Source organism: Cnephaeus nilssonii (assembly GCF_951640355.1).
Source record: "Cnephaeus nilssonii genome assembly, chromosome: 5".
Classification (NCBI taxonomy): Eukaryota; Metazoa; Chordata; class Mammalia; order Chiroptera; family Vespertilionidae; genus Cnephaeus; species Cnephaeus nilssonii.
The window spans coordinates 22,191,289-22,214,607 of NC_137076.1; the positions used below are offsets into that span (position 1 = coordinate 22,191,289).

Here is a 23,319-nt window from a genome sequence, read left to right on the forward strand (position 1 = left end):
GTGTTGGTTAAATGAAGGAAGGAATTATTTCTGCAAAGAAAAAACTTGTTTTTGTTTTTTAATTCTCACCTGAGGATATTTTTCCATTGATTTTTAGAGAGAGTGGAGGAGGGAGAAATATCGATGTGAAAGAAGCACATCGATGGGTTGCCTCCTGCAAGCGCCCTGACCAGGGCCCAGGCCGGGAAGGAGCCTGCAACCGAGGTACGTGCCCTTGACCGGAATCGAACCCGGGACACTTTGGTCCACAGGCTGACGCTCTATCCACTGAGCCAAACCTGCTAAGGCCTGCAAAGAAAATTTTGCAACCCTAGCTGGTTTGGCTCAGTGGATAGAGCGTTGGCCTGCGGACTGAGGGGTCCCAGGTTCGATTCCGGTCAAGGGTACATGCCTGGGTTGCGGGCTTGATCCCCAGTGGGGGGCATGCAGGAGGCAGCCGATCAATGATTCTCTCTCATCATTGATATTTCTATCTCTCCCTTCCTCTCTGAAATCAATAAAAATATATATTAAAAAAAAAAGAAAATTTTGCAGTTTCAGTGACTCAGTTGCCATCACTCAGTGCATCATCTCTCTACAACACACCCTCCCTGGCTGTCTGATTCATAGCATTAGCATTTTCTTTGAAAGATTTTACAGCTCTAAATTGTAAGCAGCTGATAGCAATAGCAAAACACTCTTATCTGAAGACTTGCAAATGCCAGCCCTTCCAACAGAGGTTCCATTGACAATCCTCCCCAGTGGTAAAATCAGTTTGCCTCCATACGTATAACATATAACATCTCCCTGGATCCCACATGAGTTCAATTAAAAAAGTTAACATGTTCATTTTTATGTCTGAGAGTAGATTTCACCCTCCTGAAAATTAACTTTTCTCTGGAATCTCCAAAGATCAATGGCTGGGACAGGATGAGCTTTGGGCAAGGAATGTCATTCAGGTGTGACAGGTATGGGGTCTGGAATGTCAACCCACTTGTTCCCCCATTACCCCACCCCTCAGACTCCCCTAACAGGCACATTTTTCCCTGCAGCCACTGCCCTGCCTGACTTTTCCTTCCACCCTTTCACTGGCCCACAAACCTCCCATTAATGCTGGAGCCAAGAGCCCCAGACTTTGGAAAAATCCCACACCTTTCATTCTATGCCCATTTCTGCCACTTCCTGTCTGTGACCAAGTCCCTTCACCTCTCTGAGCCTCAGTTTCCCCATCTGTTAAATGGGATCCTGACACCCCTCCCTCAGAATGGAGAATTCGGGACCCTTAAGGCCATGGGACTTGCAGGTGTGATTATTAGCTGCCCTTGTGTCCTGCGGGGCAGAAGGGAGCCCAAGTCCCACCTCTAGGCCTGTCCTCTGTCCCTCTGGGCCTCTCCCCAGACACAGGGCAGCCATTAAATGTGGCTTTTCAGACACAATTATTCCTCCCCAAGCCTTTTTCTCTTCCCTGCCTCCACTTTCCCCCTCTGCCTGAATGACCACTTTTCCTGGCAGGGACCTGACACTTTGCCCATGAACTGTGTTCCAAAAGGAAAGAAAAAAAAATGTAAGAAGCAAATCTTGCCAGCAGGGCAGGCCAGAGGGGCTGTGGGGACCAGGAAGTGAAACTGCCCTGGCTGGTTTCCTGCCTGAGTCAACAGGGGCATGGGGGTGCACAGGGGCCTGGCAAAGGGAGCGATCCTCAGAAAATTAGGGTGGGGGTGGCCACAACTAGGGACTTTGTTCCCCCTCATCTGAGCCTCCAGGGTTGCCCCATTTCCCGTGAGTCTTGAGGACACGTGGGTTTGGGGTCAGGAGCTGTGGATGCCTAGACAGTGAGCTCACAGCCGGCTGGGGAAATAAAAGTGGCTTCTATTTCACTGAAACCCCAGCTCGCTGGCTGCACTGGGAAAGGGACCACGAGGGTAGCTGGAACCCCCTTCCCAACTTCTTTCCTAAGAGGGCAGACTTGAAATGGGCCTAGTGACTTCCTCCTGGGGGCACCCTCATCTTCCCAAGGGCCTTTCTGACCTCACACATTCTCCTAGGATCACTGGATTAATAATAACAAAGTGGCCTTGAGCAACTTTCTGACCCTCTCTGGGCCTCATCCCCCTTATCTGTAAAATCAGAATAGAATCTTGGTCTGTGCCAAACTCGGTGCATTTGATCCCAGCCAATGTGACAGGATCAGCTCACCCTCCCAGGCTTCCATCCTGCCCCTACCCTTTCTGCTGTGGACGTCGGGCAGGTTACTGATCTTCCTGTGCCTCCGTTTGGTCACCCAGAAGATGGAACGATGACAAATCAGTATCTATTGTTAGAGAATAAAAGAAAACATCTTTACTCTGTGATAACAGACTCTCAGTTCCTCCCAAACATCCTCTCTTCCACTGGCAGAGTGGCTTCTCTGATTCAGCATCCCGGGATGCCCAGGGAAGCATTCTCAGGGAGAGGGACCTGGGCTTAGTGACACGGTCACATGCCAGATGCTGAAGGGGGTGGCCAGGAAACGCTGGTCCTGGTCCTGTTTTCCACCTGAAACATGCGCTTGTGGAAGTTCTCCCTTCCTCTCTCCTACCCCAGTTACTACTTCCCCAGGGGTCTCTCTTTCAAATCCTTTGCAAGAAAATCCAGTAAGTCTAGGTTTTCCCAGTCTGGGTGAGCTCAGGCCAGGACTCCAACTCTCCAAGCCTCCGTTTCTTCGTCTGAGAAACAGAGACAACTATCCCCACTTGTAGCTCTCTTGGAAGGCTTAAATGTGGTAACACACCTGAATAGCTAGAGCAGTCAGTCCACTATTATTATTATTCAAGAAGTTTTTCTGTATTTATTCAGTCCACTATTATTGTTTCTGTTGTCATTATGGTGGGCTGTGGTTTCTCAAGGCCACAGTTATCGAAAAGAAATTACAATGCAGGTTGCATGTGTAACTTTAAATGTCCTGATACCACATAGAATGGAACAGAATAGCATGGGATGGGATGGGATGGGATGGGATGGGATGGGATGGGATGGGATGGAATAAAATAAAATTAGGTAGAATTAATTTTAATTTTTTTTAAATATATTTTTATTGATTTTAGAGGGCAAGGGAGAGGGAGAGAGAGAATCAACCGATCGGCCAACTCCTGCACATCCCCCACTGGGGACCAAGCCCACAACCCAGGCATGTGCCCTTGACCAGAATCTGCCAGAAACCAATCACTGTTTCACTAATAAGAGAGATGTGGACAGGAAGCCAGGAAGGCTGTCAACAACATTAATTGCTCTAACCACTCACCCTTTAGTTGAGGCATTGTTAGTTGAAGCAGCCTCCACCTCTGCTGATCTTGTGTATATTTCTGTTATTTCCTGCCGAAGGTGTTTTCCCCATAGCCTCAATAAAAGGGATGGCAGGGCCAGAGCAGATGGTAGTTCTCCCGCTAGAGTTGGATTACCGCCTGGCCCCTCATATCGCCAAATTAAATTTCTTCTAGTCTCTTTTCATTTGTGTGCGGCCCTTCTCAGAACTCGAACCCTGAACCAGAACCCTGGACCACGCAGGACATGGAAAGAGATTCCCACAAGAATCGAACCTGGGACCTCTTAGTCTGCAGGCCAATTCTTCATCCACTGAACCAAACAGGCTAGGGCTTAATAATGTATTTATTTAACCCATATTTATCTAAAATATCATTTTTTAAAATATATTTTTTATTGATTTCAGAGAGATAGATAGAAACATCAATGATGAAAGAGAACATTGATCGGCTGCCTCCTGCACATGCCTGTAATCCGGGCATATGCCCTGACTAGGAATCAAACTATGACCTCCTGCTCTATAGGTCGACACTCAACCACTGAGCCACGCCAGCTGGGCTAAAATATTATCATTTTAACATCTAATCAATATAAAAAGTTCTTAATGAGAAACTTTACCCTCCCCCCCCCCCCCCCCCGTCCCCTGTCAGTCTTCAAAATACACTCTGTGTTTTACAGCACAGCCCGATTCACGCCAGCCCCATTTCAATGACTCAAAGGCCACTTGTAGCCAGTGGTGACCATATGCAACAGTGCAGGTGAGAGGGAGTTTACTGGGTTGGGAACTGGCCAGAAAGTGCGCGGTGAAACTGGAAATTCCTGGAAGGTAAAAGCCAGTGTTTCCATATGAGGAGGGGCAGCAATGAGGCCACTTAGGGGCCAGCTTGGGTTTTTCCTGTTCTGTAGATCATTTCAACAGAACAGGAGCAAAGCATGAGTGGTTCAGGGTTCACTAGAGGAGTTACAGATTTAGTGACTGCTGTATGCCTGGTGCTGTTCAGGTGCTGGTTGTAAAGCAGTGCACCAATGAGCTTCTTGGGGCTCCTAGTAGAGAGGGAGAAACCGAAATTAAACAACTGCTGAACTAAAGAAATGTACTGATCATGGAGAGAGGTGTGGCAAAGGGAAAATGCGGGATTCTCTAAGGACAAGGGGTCGGAGGTGGATAAAGAACAAAGATGTGGCCTGGAAAATCTGGGTCAGAAAAAATAAACATAGGTGGTCGTATTACGTCGAACCTTACGAAATTGCCATTTTCATAGGTCATAAATGGTCGAACATCAACAATTTCATGACTCAATGACATATTTAGGGCATAAAATGGATTGGGTCCTAGCTTAGGGCTCAAGGATGGGCTTGAATTGGGATGTATTTATAGAGAGGAGGTCCGCAGCCCCCAAGAGCACTACTAAGGGGCCAGTTATCTCTCCTCCCCGCCCCCCAGCCCCCCAAGCTATCAAAACGGCCCGGCGCCCAGGGTCTGAGAGAGTTCCTCGCGTCACAGACCAGAGGAAAAGGGGGCTGAGCTGCTGCGCGGGGATCCCGCCGCTCTGTCTCGCTCCCCGGCCGAGCCGTGTTGATTGTCCCCTCGCGGCGCCCGGAAGCGACCCTCAGTAAACAAAGCCGTATGTGGGCGCAGCTCCAGCTGCCCGGGGCGCGCTGTCCAGCCCGAGGGGGGCGGGGGAGGAATGTTGTGAATGAACCCAAGGCCCGCCCCGAAACTCGCATAAGGCCAGCGCCGCGGAAGTCCTCCCACTCTGATTGGCCTCCGGCGCTCCCTGATTGACAGTGCCTCTCGCTGAGCGCTCTTACTGGGCCTCTCCGTAAAGATAGGCGGCGCAAATAACGAATGAACAGCGGCAACCTGGAGTTGGGTATGGCCGGGCAGCCAATAGCAGAGGAGGGTCTCAGAGGCCGACGGGGGGGCCAATTGGGAAGGGCGGCGGGGGCGGGACGAGGCGGAGGATAAAGCGGCGGCCGAAGCTGCTTCATTGTTGTGAAGAGTCTTAAAGGGGCCGCATCACCCGGCCGGCCCGGCGCGCTGCGGGGGTGGGAGTAGCGGGGGTCCGGGTGCGGCCCTGCGTGGAGGAAGGACAGGAAGGCGGGTAGGAGTCGCGGGAGCCGGCGAAGCGGAGCGGGCATCTGACCGACCCCCCTCAACAGGCCCCGCCCCGGCCCCGGCCGATGGACCCCCCCGCGGCCAAGCGGAGTCGGAGCTGCCCCGCGGGACCGAAGGAGCGCGATGCCGGGGCCGGGGCCGGGGCCGTGCGCGGCCGGGGCCGGCCCGAAGCGCTGCTGGACCTCAGCGCCAAGCGAGTAGCCGAGAGCTGGGCCTTCGAGCAGGTGACCGAGAGGGGCTGACCGAGAGGGGCGGGGGAGGGACGCACCCCCAGCCCCTTTTCCGGTAGTCCCCCTCCCCCTGCCCAGCTCCCAGTTTCGGTACCTGCCCTGGTCGGAGAGAAACCGGGATCCTTAACCCTGCCCCGAGGCACCCCCTTATCTTCCCATTTCACTCCTTCAAACCTCATGACCCACTCTCATCCCTTCCCCGCCAGCCCTGCCCTCCAGCCCAAAAGACCCAGGGATGCCCCCAGTGCCCCAGATCCCAACTCTTGACACTTCCTTCTCCTCCCCATGGCCCTCTCACAACCCTGGGTACCCCTTTCTTCCCATCTCATCCTCATCCCCCATTAGAGCACCCCATTCAATCCTCACTCCTCTCTAGCTCCTACAAGTTGCCCTCCTTGGGGACACCCAGAGCACAGCTCCTAGAGACCCACAATCCCCTATTCCAGATCTCTGCCCTATACCTCCAGCAGAGGACTCCCATTTCTGCAGATCTCAGCTGGGACACCCCTTTATGCTCCTCCAGGTCCTGTCCCCCTACTCCCACGCCCAGTTTTTCTGGGATCACTTCCCAACTGGGGGCTGCCAAGTCTCTCCTGATGGGCTGCAGGGATTTCCCAAGTCCCCTACCACTCACCCTTCTCTTTGCCCCCCACCTCCATCCCAGTCCTTCCGGAGGTAGGCAGCAGGGTTGGAGGTAGGCAGCAGGGTTGGAGGTAGGCAGCAGGGTCGGGGTCTGTGTTGTGATGGTACCTGAACAGGTGCACCTGGAACCCCGCCTCTATGGCTTCTGGGGATTCTGACAGGATGCCCAGGGCTGGAGCCCTGGATGTCCCCTTTTCCAGCCTCAGTGTGGGTGCCCCAGGAGCTGGAGCTGTGGCCCAGACCTGACCAAACCTGATGAGCTCCCACAGGTTCTGCCTGGCTTTGAGAGGCCATTCTTTGCCCCTGGCCTCTCCAGAGTGAGGAAGCCTGCTGGGACTGATGGGTCTGGGCCGAGTGTGGATGGAGCATGCTCTGATTCATGGCCTGGAAAATCCCTCCTTAGTCATCTACCAACTGTCCCTGAGGCCTGGGCCAGTCACTGGCCCTCCCACTTCCTCCCTGAAACCCAGATTTGGGGGCTCTGGAGGGCTCCTGCCCCTTCATTGTGCGTGAGATGCCCAGAATAATCTTAAAACCACATCCGGTACTCCATGTACCTGCCTTGCCCCAGAGAAGCTCATAGAATCTTCTGCAACCGTTGGGAGTTGTGGTTTTCCTTCCCACTCTGAGGAAACTGGGGCACAGAGAGGTTGAGAAACTTGCCCAAGGTCATCCAGCCAGTGAGTAGCAAGGCTGGATTGGAACACAGGCTCGTCCAGCTCAGTTCATTGCCCAGAGCCCATGGGGGTGGCTAGGGCACCCCTCCCTTCCTGGGGGCCCTTGAAGCTGGGAACAGAGTCTGTGTTGGGAGTTGGAGCTTGCCTGCTCTGGGACACTGAGCAAGTGAATTCTCTCATGTCTGAGCCTAAGATTCCCCAGGCTGTAAATGTGATTAGTATTATTGGGATTTTGCTGTGAAAATTAAGGGAAATTGCATACATAGAGCATTTAGCATAGCATAGGCTGAGAAAATACAGCCCTGGTCACTATTCTTATAACTTTTTTTTGTTTGTTTTTTTTAAAATATATTTTATTGATTTTTTACCGAGAGGAAGGGAGAGGGATAGAGAGCTAGAAACATCGATGAGAGAGAATCATCGACCAGCTGCCCCCTGCACACCCCCTACCAGGGATGTGCCCGCAGCCAATGTACATGCCCTTGACCGGAATCGAACCTGGGACCTTTCAGTCCGCAGACCAACGCTCTATCCACTGAGCCAAACCGGTTTCGGCTATTCTTATAACTTTTATCTCTCTCTCTCTTCTGCCCTCTCAAAGCCTAGGTCCTGTCTTACATCAGGACCTTGGGACCTGATACCCAGGAGGAGAGCAGCAGAAAGTTCTAGAACACTCACTATGGGCCAGGTGTTATTATAAGCTATTTATGTAGATGAATGCATATTTGGTCCTCACGATACCCAAGAGGCCAGTGCTGTGAATAGCCCCATCACACTTGAGAAACCTGAAGCTCAGAGAGGCAAAGTGACTTGCCCACCGTCATACAGCTTAGACGCGGCAAAGCCTGGACTCACGCTGAGGTTTCTAACCCCCCGGCCCTTCCTTCAGGTCGAGGAGCGTTTCTCCCGGGTGCCGGAGCCGGTCCAAAAGCGCATTGTGTTCTGGTCATTTCCACGCAGCGAACGGGAGATATGTATGTACTCGTCACTGGGCTACCAGCCTCCAGAGGGCGAGCACGACACCCGGGTGCCCTTCACCCGAGGGCTGCACCTGCTGCAGAGTGGGGCCGTGGACCGGGTGCTCCAAGTGGGTAAGTACCCCTCCCCGGGGGCCGGGGCCCGGGGGAGCTTCCGGATCTCTGGGGAAGGTTGGACAAAATGTTGTGAATAAAGAGCAGGAATCTGCCCTACCTGGTTTGGCTCAGTGGATAGAGCGTCGGCCTGCGGACTCAAGGGTCCCAGGTTTGATTCTGGTCAAGGGCATGTACCTTGGTTGCGGGCACATCCCCAGTAGGGAGTGTGCAGGAGGCAGCTGATCGATGTTTCGCTCTCATCGATGTTTCTAACTTTCTATCCATCTCCCTTCCTCTCTGTAAAAATCAATAAAATATATTAAAAAAAAAAGAGAGAGAGAGAGAGAGCAGGAATCTGCCAAGACCTCAGGCCGCGGGCTTAGATGAAGGGTCTGGAGGAAGGGTGTTGCGCCAGCTCCATCAGCTTAGTTGGAGGGTGGGAAAGAGTTGCTGAGATTGGGAGGAGGGCAGGAGAATCTAAGCTGGAAATGAGAGGCGGTTCCATACCTCAGGCAGAGAGCCCCAGTGATGTTAGGCCTGAGGTCTAATAGAGCCAGGGGCAAGGATGATACCAGGCCTCAGGCAGAGAACAGAAGTGGAGGTTCGGATCAGACCTAAGGCAACAGGCTTAGGTGGAAGTCTATGGTAGAAGTTCAGGATCAGCTGTGAGGGGTGGTCTTACACCTCAGGTGTTGGGGCCCAGTGGAGGGGAGGGAGCAGAGGTTCAAAGCCAGAGGTGAAAGATGATTCTAGACCTCAGGCAGCAGTGCTCAGAAGGGAACCAGTGAGAGCCAGAAAACAGGTGAGTCCTGGAACACCTGTTTGGGGGAGGTCACGTCTCCCAACTGGAGGCAGGGGCTTGGCCAAGATGACCCTCCCTAAACCCTGGCCCCTTGCCTGGACATGGCCCAGCTGGCCACAGGCTCGGCCACCTCCAGCGGTATGAGGAAGCGGCCGTTTCCCCACATGACGCAGCCAGGGCCGGCTGGGGCCTGAGCTGCCCAACCAGTCTGATGAGCCTGGCATCTGGGCTCCCCAGGGGCCAGGGAGGGGCAGGGGGTGATGGGGTGACCTGGCCTGCCACATCTGCCCCTCATCCCCAAGTGTCACAGGCCTTTGGCATCTCCCCAAGAAGTTACAGGGCATCTAGACCCCGGCCTGTATCCCTGGTAGCCCAAGGACTGAGAAAACCATCTTTGATATCATCTCTATAGTAATATACATACGTGCGTTTGTTTAGGACTTACTGTATGCCAACATAAGCCCTTGCTAACGATTAACCATTTAATTCTCATTACAACTCCATGGAGGAGGATGTTCCTGTTTATTCTCATTTGACAGATGAGGAAACTGAGGCACAGAGGGGTTAAGTGACTTGCTCTAGGTTACTGAGCTGGCATTTGCACTCAGGTCTTGCTGTGCGCCATGGATGAGCATCCCCTGCCTCCGGGTGACACCGTGGTGATGGTTGGGTGTTTGTCTTAGGGTTCCACCTGAGCGGTAACATCCGGGAGCCCGGAGGCCCCGGAGAGCCTGAGCACCTCTACCACGTCTCCATCAGCTTTGACCGCTGTAAGATCACGTCTGTGAGCTGTGGCTGTGACAATCGTGACCTCTTCTACTGTGCCCATGTGGTGGCCCTGTCACTGTACCGAATCCGGCACGCCCATCAGGTGGAGCTGCGGCTTCCCATCTCCGAGACTCTCTCCCAGATGAACCGGGACCAGCTGCAGAAGTTCGTGCAGTATCTCATCAGCGCCCACCACACTGAGGTGCTGCCCACTGCCCAGCGCTTGGCCGACGAGATCCTCCTCCTGGGCTCCGAGATCAACCTGGTGCACGGTAAGTGCGCCTTGGGGTCTGATTAGGACGGGGAGGCTTCAGCTCACAGCCACCTCGCTTGCCGTGTGACGGACATTTGTCACAGAATCCTCAGGTCCCCTTGATCCATGAGCAGGTGTGGAGGGAGTACCACTGCCTGAGGTCAAGGCCTCACACCTATTAGGAGGAAGATCCTGGATTTGATGTGGCCCCGGTCAGATGAATGGCTGGAATCAGCCAATTCAGAGAATGAGAGTTGAGGGAACAAATGGGAGGTCGGGCCCCAGGGTGAGGATGTCCCAGATCACAGGCACAGGCCTGAGTGGGTGGGTGAAGGACATGAAGGGTATGTAGGTGTCGGGTGTGGGTGCTGGTGGGAGACAGACAAGGAGGTGTCATGAGCTCTGGGAGGGTTTGGGGCTACAAGGGACTGTGTTGTCTAACCATAATGGTGGGGAGAATGGAGCAGGATAAACGGTAGATAGATGGATAAGTAGGTGAAGACATGGATAGATACTTGAGGGTGAGGGTGGGTGGATGCAGAAGGTGTTCATGATGAGCTGATGGTGTGGAAAAGCAGGTGGAGTGGGTGAGTGGATAGGTGATTAACTAGGATGGTAGGTGAATGGGGAATTGGTGATAATTGGAGGTGGGGTGGGGTGGGGTGGGCTTTGATAGAGGGGGTTGAGGTACACTGACGGTGGTGGACAGATACGCTTGGTGGAATATTGGAAGGACCAGTGGGTGCATGGGTTGGGGGTGAGTTAATGGATGTGGGGAAGGAATGTTCATGTGTGTGGACTGATGTGGTGGGTGGATCAAGTGGGTGTAGGACAGATGGATGGACTAATGGGGTGGTGGTTGTTTGGGGAGACATATGAATGGATGGTTTGATGGAAGAAGAATAGATAGAAGGTTGGGGTTCATTGGATGGATGGATCGTGCGGTTGTGTGGATCAATAGATGAATTAGTCAGTGGATATTTTTGAGTGTTTGGTACAGATTAGCTGGAAAGACACATATGGGTAGGTAGCTGGATGGGTGGGCCAATGGGATAGGTATAGATAAGTGAGCAGGTGGAAGTACGGGTACGGTGGATCCTTGACTAATGGGGTGGGTAGGTATGCTAAGGGTTATGGGTATATGGATGGATTAGATGCATAGTATGACATGGGAGGTGGGGTAGACAGGTGAGTGGTTTAGATGTGGATGGGTGGATGGTGCTTTGGGTAGCATGGATGGATGAGTAGAAGTGCAGGTGATGTTTCAGGTGGGATGGACCATCATCCCACCTGAATGGATGAATGGGTGGGTGGTGTTTTGGGTAAGATGGATGATCAGTAAATAGATGGATAAGCTAGAGATGTTTTAAGCAAGATGGATGGATGGGTGGGTGGGTGGATGGATGGATGGATGGATGGGCAGATTAGTAGGTTGTTGTTTCAGTTAAGATGGATGAATAAGTAAATGAATGAATGAGCAAATGATGTTTGGGAGGAATGGATGGATGGATGGCACTTTAGATGGGATGATGGACAGACAGACGGATGGATGGATGGATGGATGGCTGGGTGGTTTTTCAGGTGGGATGGGTAGGATGGTTTGGAGGACTGAATGATGGCAGGGGCAGAGGCCCCCTCTCCCCAACCCAAACTTCAGCTTTCCTTCCCACCCCACAGGTGCCCCAGACCCCACGGCGGGTGCAAGCATTGAGGATGCCAACTGCTGGCATCTGGATGAGGAGCAAATCCAGGAGCAGGTGAAGCAGCTGCTGTCCAATGGTGGCTACTATGGCGCCAGCCAGCAGCTGCGCTCCATGTTCTGCAAGGTGCAGTGTGGGCATGGCGTGCACAGCGGGGCTGGAAGACACTGGTGCCGCACCCCACCCCTTCCTCACCAGCCTGTCCCCATGCAGATTCGAGAAATGCTGCGAATGCGGGACTCCAACGGGGCGCGCATGCTGATCCTCATGACGGAGCAGTTTCTGCAGGACCCGCGCCTGGCCCTGTGGCGGCAGCAGGGCGCCGGCATGACAGACAAGTGCCGGCAGCTGTGGGACGAGCTGGGTAAGGCCCGGCCCTGGAGCGGGGCAGGCACCAGGACCTGGGCATTAGATCTTGCCCTCCCCTGAGATTGAGGTCTGTCCCGAGTCCTTCCTCTTCATTCGCGCTTCTGGTGTACGAGGCACTCACTATACTGATTGCTGCAGCTGCAGCAAGAAGCAGGTTAAATACCTGCCCTCATGAAGCTGGCACCCTGTAGGTTAGGCCAGGGGTTGGCACACCTTTTCTATAAGGACCACATAGTCAATAGTTTCAGCTTTTTGGGCCATTGGCTCTCTGTAGCGACTCCTCAGTTTTGCCTGTCGTATTGGAAAAGCAACCACAAACAAACGTAACTGAATGGGCATGGCAGAACTCCCATAAAACTGTTTACAGACACTATTTATTTGAATGTCACAAGTCACAAAATATTCTTTTGATTTCCCCCATCACCACCATTAAAAAATGTAAGAATAAGTCTTATCTCGCAGGCTGTTGAAAAACAGGTGGTGGGTTGGATTTTCTCCAGGGGCAGTAATTGGCTGACCCCTGTGATAGATGGTGATAAGCACTGGGGAGGTGGGGGACAGTGAGAGAAGTCCCGAGGCCTGGGTTTGAATCCTTCCGACTTCCTAGCTGTGTGACCTTGAGCCAGTGACTTTACCTCTCTGTGCCTCAGTTTTCTTACCTGTAAAGTGAAGAGACCATTAGTTGCAGCCTCAGAGGCCCAGGGTGAGGGTGAAGCAGAGAGTAGCGCACAGCACACGGTAGGCAGTCCGTAAATGTTGCTGCTACTGTTGCCATGGATGTTGCACCTCCCCATTCACTGCCCTCCCTCCCCAGGGGCCCTGTGGGTGTGTGTAGTCCTGAGCCCCCACTGTAAACCAGAAGAGCGGGCGAGCTGGCTCCAGCTGCTTGGCAAGTGGGACAAGTTGGACGTGTGCCCGCTGGAAGAGGGCAACTACTCTTTCAACGGTCCAAGCCTACAACCCGCCACAGCCCTCAACCCAGGTAGGAGAAGGGTCCCTGCCATTACCCAAAACCATGACCTCGGCAGTGCCCTACCCCGCATCATGATGCTCTGGGGGAGCAAGAGGAGGCTCCAGCCCTTGCCTGCCCTGCCCTCCAGGAGGGAGGGGGTGCCCGGGGCAAGGCAGTGGGTAGCCCAAGGGACAGTGTGGTGAAATGCTTAAGACACCTGTAGTTCTGGCTGTTCTCCTAATTTAGCCTCCTCCTGGCAATGGAGGCGGGCGTGGGGGGAACAGAGGAAAAAGCAAAGATATTAAAAAAAAAAAGAGAGGCAGAAATGAAAGAGACAGGAGGAAAGAGAGGAAGGGGGCATGGGGAGAGACATAAAGAGAAAGAAAGAGTAGAATGTGAGGAATAGAAAGATGGACAGCAAGACAGTTATCAACCTCAGTGTTCAGCACACACACATGCACCTTTGAAAGGCTGCTGTAAGGATTTGAGATGGCACATGTCCACCGATGCACCCAGAGTGTAGCCCTAAGTGGCACTCGGTGTGGGGAGCTAGCCATGACCCCGCTGCTAGGCTATGTTGGACACCTCTCCACAGGCCCGGAGGAGGAGGAGGTGGCTGCAGGTTCCCGCCACACCGTGTTTGGCCGAGCCCTGCAGGCTGGGTCACTGCACTGGAGTGACCCCCATCTTCAGAGGATCCTGGCCAGTGACTGCTATGGCCCCAGCCTCACAGGCCATGTGGGCAGCGACAAGGCAACCTTTGACCCCCAGGGCCGCCCCCTCTGGCTGGGGGAGCCATTCCCCACTGCTTGTGCCCGGGTGGACACCCTGCGTGCCCATGGATACCCCCGCCAGGCCCTGCGGCTAGCAGGAGCCATCGTCAACACACTCCGGCTACAGCGGCGGCATCAGCTTGAGAGCTACAAGCAGCAGAAAAAAGGTGGGCACCAATATTACCATGAGGTCCTGGGGCTGTAGGCACAGATGCCAGCTACTGGAGGCTGTGGTAACCCAGGGGGTCTGTGGGTACCACTTAAGGTCCCACTGGGAAAACCAGACCACTATAGGTGTCTTGAGCCTACAGGAATTTAATGCAGGGGATGGAGGGCTCACAAAGCCACTGGAGGGGATGCAGAATTAAAAGTCAGGAAGCCGCTGCCTGAGTTTAAGAACTTGAACTTCGGAAGCACAGTAAGCGCAGCAGCCTGCAGCCTCCACAGGGGGCAGTTCCCAAGAGAACACCCAGAAGCTGCTGGCTGGGCTGGAGAGAGGTGGGTGGGATTAGGGGTTGAGGGGGAAGGACACTGGTTGGAAGTTTTAGAAAATGCCCAGTTCCTCCAGGTGTCCTGCCAGGCCTGGGAGTGGCTGTGGGACAGGAAGCCAGAGGGCTGTAGAGGTGACAGCTGCTGCAGAGCTCGAGGGGCAGAGAAGACGACCTCTGGGTGGGCAGACGGTGGGCAGGCACTGGGAGGCTGGTTTGGGGGTTCAGAGAGAGAAAGCCCCCCAGGGGCTAAAGAAGGTGGGTGGGCATTGAGCCCCTCTTCCGGCCTGCAGAGCTGCTACAGAAAGGCTCCACCTGCATCACCAACACGGAAGGATGGGTGGGTCACCCCCTGGACCCCGTCGGCTGCCTCTGCAGGGCACTCCTGGAGGCCTGTCGCCTGGAGGAAGAGACCCTTGCCCTTTACCCAGGTACCCACACTGGGGACCCCTGGAGGAGGTGGGGCAATCCCCGCCTCTCTGGTTAAACCCCCTGGCTCAGTACCCCTAGAAAATGAGGTTACACCCTTACCCTTGCTGCAACCTCCTCCCCGCCCCCCTTCCTCAGTGCAAGGAGTCAATAGGCTTCGCTTCTGCAAGTGCGGCCACTGTAGGCCTATCCGCTGCTTGAAGATGGCCCCAGCCCCTGGACTCCCCTATACCACGTACCCTACCCTCAGTCTCCATGCCTGGGGTCAAGGGCCATTGGGGCCCCAGAAAAGGGGTCCCCCTCCAGCATTTTTAGTGCCCGTCTCCCACAGACTCGGGCCCCGAGAAGCGGAAGGTGGCCTACCAGCACGTGCAGGTGCCCGGGAGCTCTGGGGAGTCCTACTTGGCGCTGGCCCTGGAGGTGGCCCTGCTGGGCCTGGGACAGCAGCGGCCCCTGCCTGAGGGGCTGTACGCCCAGGACAAGGTGGTGCGCCACGAGGAGCAGCTGTTGGCGCTGCTGGAGGAAGTGGAGCTGGACGAGAGGCTGGTGCAAGTGCTGCGCAAGCAGGCGGGGCTGCTCCTGGACGGTGAGGCCCCGCCCCGAGCCCGGTCTTTGGGTCCTTGGGTCCTTTCCCTTAACATTTCCTAAAAGATGAGGTTCCCTGGCACGTTCTGGCAGCCAGGAACTGCTGCGGGTGGTGAGGTCCGGCTCCCTGCCCACCTTGGAGTCCGTGAGCCAAGTCGCTGGTGCCCAGCTGGACTTCAGTGGCTCTGCCCATGGTGCTGCCTTATGAGGCCCCACCCCCCTCACCCTGCATCTGAGACCTGCCCTCCCAGGGGTGCCCAGGGTTTCCTCTTTTCGAATTTTCCAGGGCTTTTCTGTCGCAGCCCAGTGTCCCCATGCCCAGGACCTCTCCCGCCCCTCGTCCCTGCCACTCTGTCCTGGGGTCTGCCCATCCCCTACTCAGCCTGGGGTCTGGAGAGGACTGGGGAGGGGCAGAAGTTCAGAAGTGAGCCCACACCTGGGGGCTAAGCTCAGGCTGCCCCTGCAGGGGGTCCCTTCAGTGGCTTCGGAGAGGTGCTGTTCCGGGAGAGTGTGCCGATGCACACCTTTGCTCGCTACCTGTTCACCGCCCTGCTGCCCCACGACCCCGACCTGGCCTACCGCCTGGCGCTTCGAGCCATGAGGTAAGGACAGGCAAATGGCTGGGGACTCTGCCCAGTGGGCCAGACAGCATTGGGGCATGGGAGACACGCTCACATCCCCATCCTCCTCCCAAGTTCACAGCCTTGATATTTCAGTCTGACCTCACGCTGGCATTCCAGGCTTCCCTATGCTCTTGACTGTTAAACAGAATGTATAATATTATTTTGAACTTGAGAGACATTCCCTTGGCACAAAAGTCAGAGTACTTTTCTAGGATGGTTTGTCCCAACATACCTAAGCAGTGTTCCCACTTTTTTTTTTTTTTTAAATTGATTTCAGAGAAGAAGGGAGAGGGAGAGAAATAGAAACATCAATGATGAGAGAGAATCATTGATCGGCTGCCTCCTGCATGACCCCTACTGGGGATCGAGCCTGCAACCTGGGGATGTGCCCTTGACTGGAATCGAATCTGGGACCCTTCAGTCCGCAGGCCAATGCTCTATCCACTGAGCCAAACCAGCCAGGGCTGTTCCCACTTTCTTATCAAGAGTTGAGATTTCTGCAAACCTGTAATTGGAAATTGAAAGCTGGTCCTCCTTTTACACCAATGATATGTTCTGTACCTGTGCCTTGCAAACCCTTGTTTTCACTGCGCGTTGTATCTTAAAGGCTTGGTTGTACCATATAGCACATGAACCACTGTGAGGCTGCATCGTAAAAGAACCAATCTGGATAGACATTTATGCTGTTGAACAAAACAACATTACAATGAATTATCTTTTATCATTTTACACGTGTACCAGCCGATCACAGAAGCAGAATTTTGTAAAATCCTTTCAGGAGACAGAGAATCCCATCATCTCTTTATCAGCCGCATGGCCTTTGGTACATGCATAAAGCATTGTTTATTTAGTCCAACCCCGAGTGATGGACATACACAACACTGCAGTGAACATCTTGCACACACATCCATCTTCCTGGCTGCTCGGGGCTTTGCTGCCTCAGAGGGGAGGCTGCAGCTGAGGCAGGAGGCCTCTCTCCTAGGAAGGATGGAGACTCACGCCTTGCCTCACCATAGGCTTACTTCTTGCTTCATCCCAGGCTGCCTGTACTAGAGACAGCACTTCCGGCTGGAGATCCTCACCCCAACCCACTGGACTCGGTCATGAGTAACCGCTTCCCCCGCTGGTTCATCCTGGGCCACCTGGAGACTCGCCAGTGCGAGCTGGCCTCCACCATGCTGACTGCTGCCAAGGGTGAGGAGGACGCCGCCCTCGTCCCCGTGTCCTCTGCCTCTCCTTCCTCCTCTCCTTTGTTCCTTCCTTCCTCTTTCTTGTCCTTTTATCAATTTCCACTAGTTTTCCTGGAGCACTTTTTAGATGGATCAAGACTGGGGCAGGTGCTAAGGATGCCATAGTAAACAAAACTGTCCCAAATCCCACGCCCTGTGGCGTTACATTCTAGTGGGGGCAGACAGACCATAAACCAGGTGAAGAGGATAGTTACGCTCTAAGTGAGACGGTAACAAGTGCACCAAGGAGGATAAAGCTCTGTCTGCCACTCTCTCTAAAAAAATCAATGGAAAAATACCCTCGGGTGAGGATTCAAACAAACAAATTAATATTCGTGTAGCTTTTGCCATGCTAAACCCTCTACTGGTGTGGGCTCTCAGTGGCCCTGTGAGGCAGGTACTATTCCATTAGTGTTACTCACTGCACAGATGGGGCAGCCACGGCACAGAGAGGTGAAGTGACTTGCTCAGGGTCACACAGCAAGGCAGGGATTTGAACCCTGGCATTCTGATTCCAGAATCCATCCTCTTGACCGTCAGGCATCTAGCAGGTTCCTAAGTGGCTTCTTCCCACTGGAAGTGGAGGAAGGCAGAGGAGAGAAGGGGGGTGGCAGTGCTAAGAGTGGTCGGGATCTTCACAGGTCATTGCCAGGTTCGTGACCCTCCATGCTCACACCTGTGCACCTGTGTGGAGGGAGACTGCATGAACTCCCGGGTATAACAATGGTGCCAATGTCCCTCCCCCTCCCCCAGGAGACCCCAAATGGCTGCACACAGTATTGGGCTCCATCCAGCAGAATATCCACTCTCCAGCCTTGCTCTTCAAGCTGGCACAGGATGCCTGCAAGACAGCCACCCCGGCCAGCACACCACCAGACACCACCCTGCTGGGCATTGCACTGGAGCTGGGCCTGCAGGTGAGGGCCCCCAGGAGGATGGGGGAGGGGGATGCTGCCTGTGGGTGGGGCCAGGATGTGAGTGGCACCCCTGTGGCTTGGCCACAGAAAGGCAGAGTCTGTAAGTTCTGGGAGGGGGAGAATGAGGTTCTCAGTGGATGGGCCTGCGAATTAGAGACTCAGTGGCTGAGTTTGAAGGAGAGAATCTACCTCTGAGGGTGTGGCTGAGGAGGAGGAGGAGGAGGAAGAGGGTCATGGAACCTGCTGGTGAGAGGGTGGGCCCCAGAGGGAGCAGAGCCCAGGCGTTCTGGCCTTGGAAGTGAGGCCTGGGGCTGGTGTGCTTAAGGTTAAGGACCATGGGTGGGTGGGGCTGAGGTGGGGGGGGGGCAGCAAAGCCTGCCAATAAGAGGTGGGGCCTTTAGGGGAACCCAGCCTAGAAGTCACCATTGAGGGTCTGGGTTTGGAGGAAGGTCTTGAAGGTGAGGAGCTGCCTCTGGGGTGAGGTCTGTGGTTGAAAGTCCTGGGGCCTGTGGGTGAGTGTCCCGGCCACCCCCAGGGCCAGGCCATCTTGCTCTGGTGAGGCAGAGGCCAGCAGGCATGGCTGTAGCCTGTAGGTGAGGTGCCAACTGCAGGCTGTGTGATGTAGAGGTGGGCAGGGCCTCAGAAGGTGACCTAGTGAAATAAGAGAATAAGGTACAGCCTGGGGCAGGCTTGCAGGGTCGGGTGGGATCTTCCCAGGTAGAATTAGAAAGCAAGGGGCCCTCAGGGGCAGAATTAGCCAAAAACAATTTCCTGAGGAGGAGGGGGCAGGACAAGGGTGGAGCTTTAGAGAGGAGACCCTCTACTTAGGAGCTTCCAGAAGGCAGAGCCCACCAGATAGGACTGGGGATTGGACCTGAGGGGAGGGGCAAGCAAGGAAGGTGGTCATTGGGGGTGAGAGCTGAAGAAGGTGGGACCTGTGGAGCAGGTGCTCTGTTGGGGGCTTCGGGGGGAGTCTGCAGACATGAAGCATGGAACTTTCTGGAGAGAAGGGATGGGTTGGCTTGTCCAGAGTAGGATGCATGGGGGCCTCCGCATAACAACAACAATAGCAGTAATAGTACTGGCTGACGTTAGCCGAGCACTTTGAGGCAACAGGCACTGTGCAAAGAGCATTACTACATAATTTCGCTTCTCACACGCTATGAAGTAGATAAGGTTTTTATCCCCACTTTACAGATGAGTAAACTGAGACCCAGAGAGGTGAAGCCATTTGCCCAGACTGTATGGCTCACTGAGTCAGCCCCTAACTTCTGTCTTCCTGGGCCCCTAAGGATCCCAACCTCTCTCTCTCAGCCAGCCTGAAGTTTTGGGTGACCTCTCTCTGTCCCGTTTCACACCCTGCAGGTGATGCGGATGACCCTGAGCACCATGACCTGGCGGCGAAGGGAGATGGTGCGCTGGCTGGTCAGCTGTGCCACGGAGATTGGTGAGACTCCCCAAGGGGATCTGCCACCCATCTCTTCATGGAACCAAATGGGCACAAGAGAGAAGTAGAGACTCTCCTCTGGATCGAGCCTGTGCTCAGAGCTAAGCCAGGAGGGAATGTTGGGCGGAGAGACTGTGCTGGACAGAAGCCCGGAGGCTGGCCAGGCTAAATGGCCTGGAGAGAGCCATTGGCACCATAGCTAGCCCCCCACGTACACAGTCCCAGCCAGTCCTGCTGTGCCCTGTTCTTTGGGGAGGGTACAGCAGGGGGTGAACACGAAGTGAATGTATCTCCAGTCCTGCTGCTGGGGATGGAGATACTGGGGTACACCCATGGACACACGTCCACATTCCGGCCCCTCTTCCTGACCAGTTTCACCATCTCGCCTTCCCCAGGTCCGCAAGCTCTGATGAACATCATGCAGAATTGGTACTCCTTATTCACGCCGGTGGAGGCGGCCACCATTGTGGCAGTGACAGGCACCACTCACGCCACGCTGTTGCGGCTGCAGCTGGATGCACCCCGGCGGGAGGAGCTCTGGGCCTGCGCCCGCGCCCTGGCCTTGCAGTGCGCCATGAAAGACCCGCAGAACTGCGCCTTGCCCGCTCTCACCCTGTGTGAGAAGAACCACGCAGCCTTCGAGGCGGCCTACCAGATTGTGCTGGACGCCGCTGCCGGCGGCCTGGGCCATGCCCACCTCTTCACGGTGGCCCGCTACATGGAGCACCGCGGCCTGCCTCTGCGGGCCTACAAGCTGGCCACGCTGGCCCTGGCACAGCTCAGCATCGCCTTTAACCAGGACAGCCATCCCGCTGTCAACGACGTCCTCTGGGCCTGCTCCCTCAGCCACTCCCTGGGCCGGCACGAGCTCTCCGCCATTGTCCCGCTCATCATCCGGAGCATCCACTGTGCCCCGATGCTCTCCGACATCCTCCGCCGCTGGACCCTCTCGGCGCCCGGCCTGGGTCCCCTGGGGGCTCGCCGGGCAGCCAAGCCACTGGGCACTGACCGGGCGCCCCTCTGCCAGCTCCTGGACGCGGCGGTGGCAGCCTACATCACCACCAGCCACTCGCGCCTCACGCACATCAGCCCACGACACTATGGTGACTTCATCGAGTTCCTGGGCAAGGCCCGAGAGACCTTCCTGCTGGCACCTGACGGGCACCTTCAGTTCACCCAGTTCTTGGAGAACCTCAAACAAACGTACAAGGGCAAGAAGAAGCTCATGCTGTTGGTGCGGGAGCGTTTCGGCTGAGGGGCGTCTGGCAGGTGTGGGGCAGGGTCTCCCTGGGCTCCTGCTTCTGTGCCCCCCACTCTGCATCGGGCACCTGGACTGGAGGTCCTGTGGCATCTCAGTATTGAGTCAGGGAAGGAGCCCAGCTGGAGCTAGGTGGTCTTGCCTGCCATCCCCCCAGCCTGGCTGGACGTGGGAATGGGGGGTGGCGTCCTGCCACATGCGTGCCTAGGATTATGCGAGCGAGTGTGCGAGACGCAAGGATCAGAAGCCATACCACCACCGGGGGCCTAGAAGGGGGGTAGCTGGTGTGGCCCCACTTGGGTACCCCAAAAGCAATAGCAAGCTCCCCCTCCCCAAACTCACAGGCCTGGCTTGGGCTCCAGGGGAACTGGGAGGCAGGACTTTCCAGAAACTGGCTCTCAAAGTCAATGTAGCAGACCCCCCCACACACACCCTACTCTGGGTGGCCAGGGGACTTGTGTTAAAGCATCTAAATCTCTTTTTGTACCCTCCTCTCACTGCCTCAGGAGCCCCCTCCAGGGTATCCAGCCAGGACCAATGGCTCATCCCCACTGAAGGATTTAAAGAGGCCTCAGGCCTCGACCACATACCTCAACCCCCATCCGGCCAGGACTCCCATTCCTGTGGGTACTGGGGTCCCAGGATGGACTAGGGGGAGGAGCGGGTCATTGTTTCTCCTCCCCCTACCTGCTAGTCACTGGACATACAACTCAGGAACTGAGCCATGCTCACACTGTCCTCCAAACCTGGAGTCCTCCAAACCTGGAGACAAGCACAGGGAGCCAGGGACTCCCCACCCCAAACTTGGAAAGGAAAGAAAGGCTGGCCCCCGGCATCTTCCGGCTCGTCTCCCCCTTCTCCTCCTCTCCGCCCCTTCACCTTGCTCTCCCTTTCCACTCTCTCCCCATCCAGCCTGCCTCTCTCTGTGTCTCTAAGCCCCAGCTGCTGTCCTTTTGGCCTCCCCACCGTCGCCCCATCTTTTCCCCCTTGTAATTAAGGACAAAAGACCACATGATTTTATAACTGATTTTTTTTTCTATTTATTGAACTGTATATTGTATTTTCTTTTTCCTTTTTGTTTTTTAAAGATTGAACACAGCTTTCTCTTCTTTATTTTGAGACTGGGGTGTGTGTTCCCCTTCCCTCCCACCCCCAAACAGGGCCCTCCGTTGTTCTCTCCATAGAAAATCTCCAGCCTCGTCTGTGGGCACAGCTTCGAGCCAGGGGCAGAGTGAGAGAGGGTGCTGCTTCATCCAGCGGGAGCAGGGCCAACAGCGGCAGGCAGAGTGGAGAGTCACCATGAGCAAGCCTCCGCTGAGTGCTTGACCCGTCCCACCCAAGGAGTGGGTAGGAACACTTCCATTTTACAGGCGAGAAGACGGGGGCTCCCAAGTTTAAGGAAAGGGCATCCATTTTAGGAAGACACCAAAGTCTGATTTAGTTAGTACCTTGCTGGGGCCACTGACGGCCCAGCCCAGGCTGCATGGCTCCTGCGCCGCGGGAACTAGCCGCTAGGGGGTGCCCTGGCTCCAGATACCTGCTGTTAGGGATACTTCTCTCCAAGTTGCTGGGGGAAGGGGGGGGGGGTACTGGGTGGTGCTGGGTGAGGAAGACACCCCCGCCCAAAGGTGGGGACACTGCCTCTAAACTAGGCCCCGAGGAGTGGAACTCTGGCCAAAAAGAGGCGGGGGGCGCGGTCCATGGGGGCGCCGGCAGGGCGTGTCTGAGCACCTACGCCGCTGGGGAGGCTCCCAGCCCCCAAAGAGTGAGGCGTCTGGGGGACAGCGAGAGGGCCCCCGGTTACCTTCCTTCACTGCTCCCCGAGAAGCAGGGGTTTCCTCGGTGCCCTCCTGCCTTTGGAGGACGGACGGCACGGGTCACGGTCAAAGCCGGGCAGACGGGGACGGGCTTCCGGGAGAGGCTGGGCGGGCCGGCCGCTAGCGGGGCGCTGTGATTGGCTCGTGGCCCCGCCCTGTGCTCCCGGGGACCCATTGGAGGCGGCCCCACCGCCTGCTCCGCCCCGCGTGTTCCCACAGGTATGTGAGGGCGGCCGGGGGCGGGGGCCGGCGCGCCCCTTAGCGCCTCCTGGAGGCCTGGGGCCCAAGAGGTGGCCGGCCCTGGGCCCAGCCGCCTCCAAATGCTGTCCTCAGCCCCGGGCGCCCCTTAACTGTGAAGTTCTCAAAGTCATCCAGTGTCCCCCTTTCCTCATGCACACACCTCAAGCCCAAATTCCCCACCAGCATCTCGGATACCAGGCACCCCGAATGTCACCCCTGTGTCTCAGTCACCCCCCAAATGTTACTAGCTCAAGACCCTCAGGTCCCAGTTATCTCCGAATGCCCGGCCTTTCCCTCGGGGTCAGCCTGCACCACCCCCACCACCTGAGGTGGGAGTCCATCCCCCCTCGGCCCTGGGAATCATGACCCCATCTAGGTCCCTCCAGAAAAGCTTTCCCTGTCAACACATCGGCCCCCAAAAGTCAGTCCCCTCTAGTCCAGGGTTTCTTTTGGTCACTCCCCCCATCCCCAGGACACCCCTCAAGGTCACCTTCCCACCCTTGTAACTAAATTGCCACCTTCCTCAGAACAGGTGCAGAGGGGACGGGATCCTGTGAGGCCGGGAGCATGGGGGGGGGGGGGGGCCAGTAAATTGGGGCTGATTCAACCTCCTCACCCAAAAAGCCGGAAATCCAGGGATGAAAGGCAA

The 23,319-nt window shown here is 55.5% G+C and overlaps 1 protein-coding gene across 1 annotated transcript; it reads left to right on the top strand.

Annotated features, from left to right (window-relative positions):
- Positions 1–5,267: 5,267 nt before the first annotated feature.
- ZSWIM4 (zinc finger SWIM-type containing 4) lies at positions 5,268–23,211 on the top strand. The gene is made up of 14 exons (XM_079772263.1): positions 5,268–5,622; positions 7,837–8,038; positions 9,506–9,862; positions 11,521–11,669; positions 11,757–11,907; positions 12,727–12,894; positions 13,460–13,804; positions 14,419–14,556; positions 14,886–15,140; positions 15,606–15,741; positions 16,802–16,956; positions 17,745–17,908; positions 19,274–19,355; positions 19,751–23,211. The coding sequence occupies exons 1-14, from the start codon at positions 5,464–5,466 to the stop codon at positions 20,608–20,610; spliced, it is 3,321 nt and encodes a 1,106-aa protein (XP_079628389.1). The 5' UTR covers positions 5,268–5,463; the 3' UTR covers positions 20,611–23,211.
- Positions 23,212–23,319: the final 108 nt, after the last annotated feature.

Excerpts from the sequence above, each read along its gene's own strand:
- ZSWIM4 (XM_079772263.1), top strand. The coding sequence starts at position 5,464 with ATGGACCCCCCCGCGGCCAAGCGGAGTCGGAGCTGCCCCGCGGGACCG. Across the intron at positions 17,909-19,273 it reads CACTGGAGCTGGGCCTGCAG|GTGATGCGGATGACCCTGAG; the intron begins GTGAGGGCCCCC and ends CACACCCTGCAG. Across the intron at positions 19,356-19,750 it reads CAGCTGTGCCACGGAGATTG|GTCCGCAAGCTCTGATGAAC; the intron begins GTGAGACTCCCC and ends CGCCTTCCCCAG.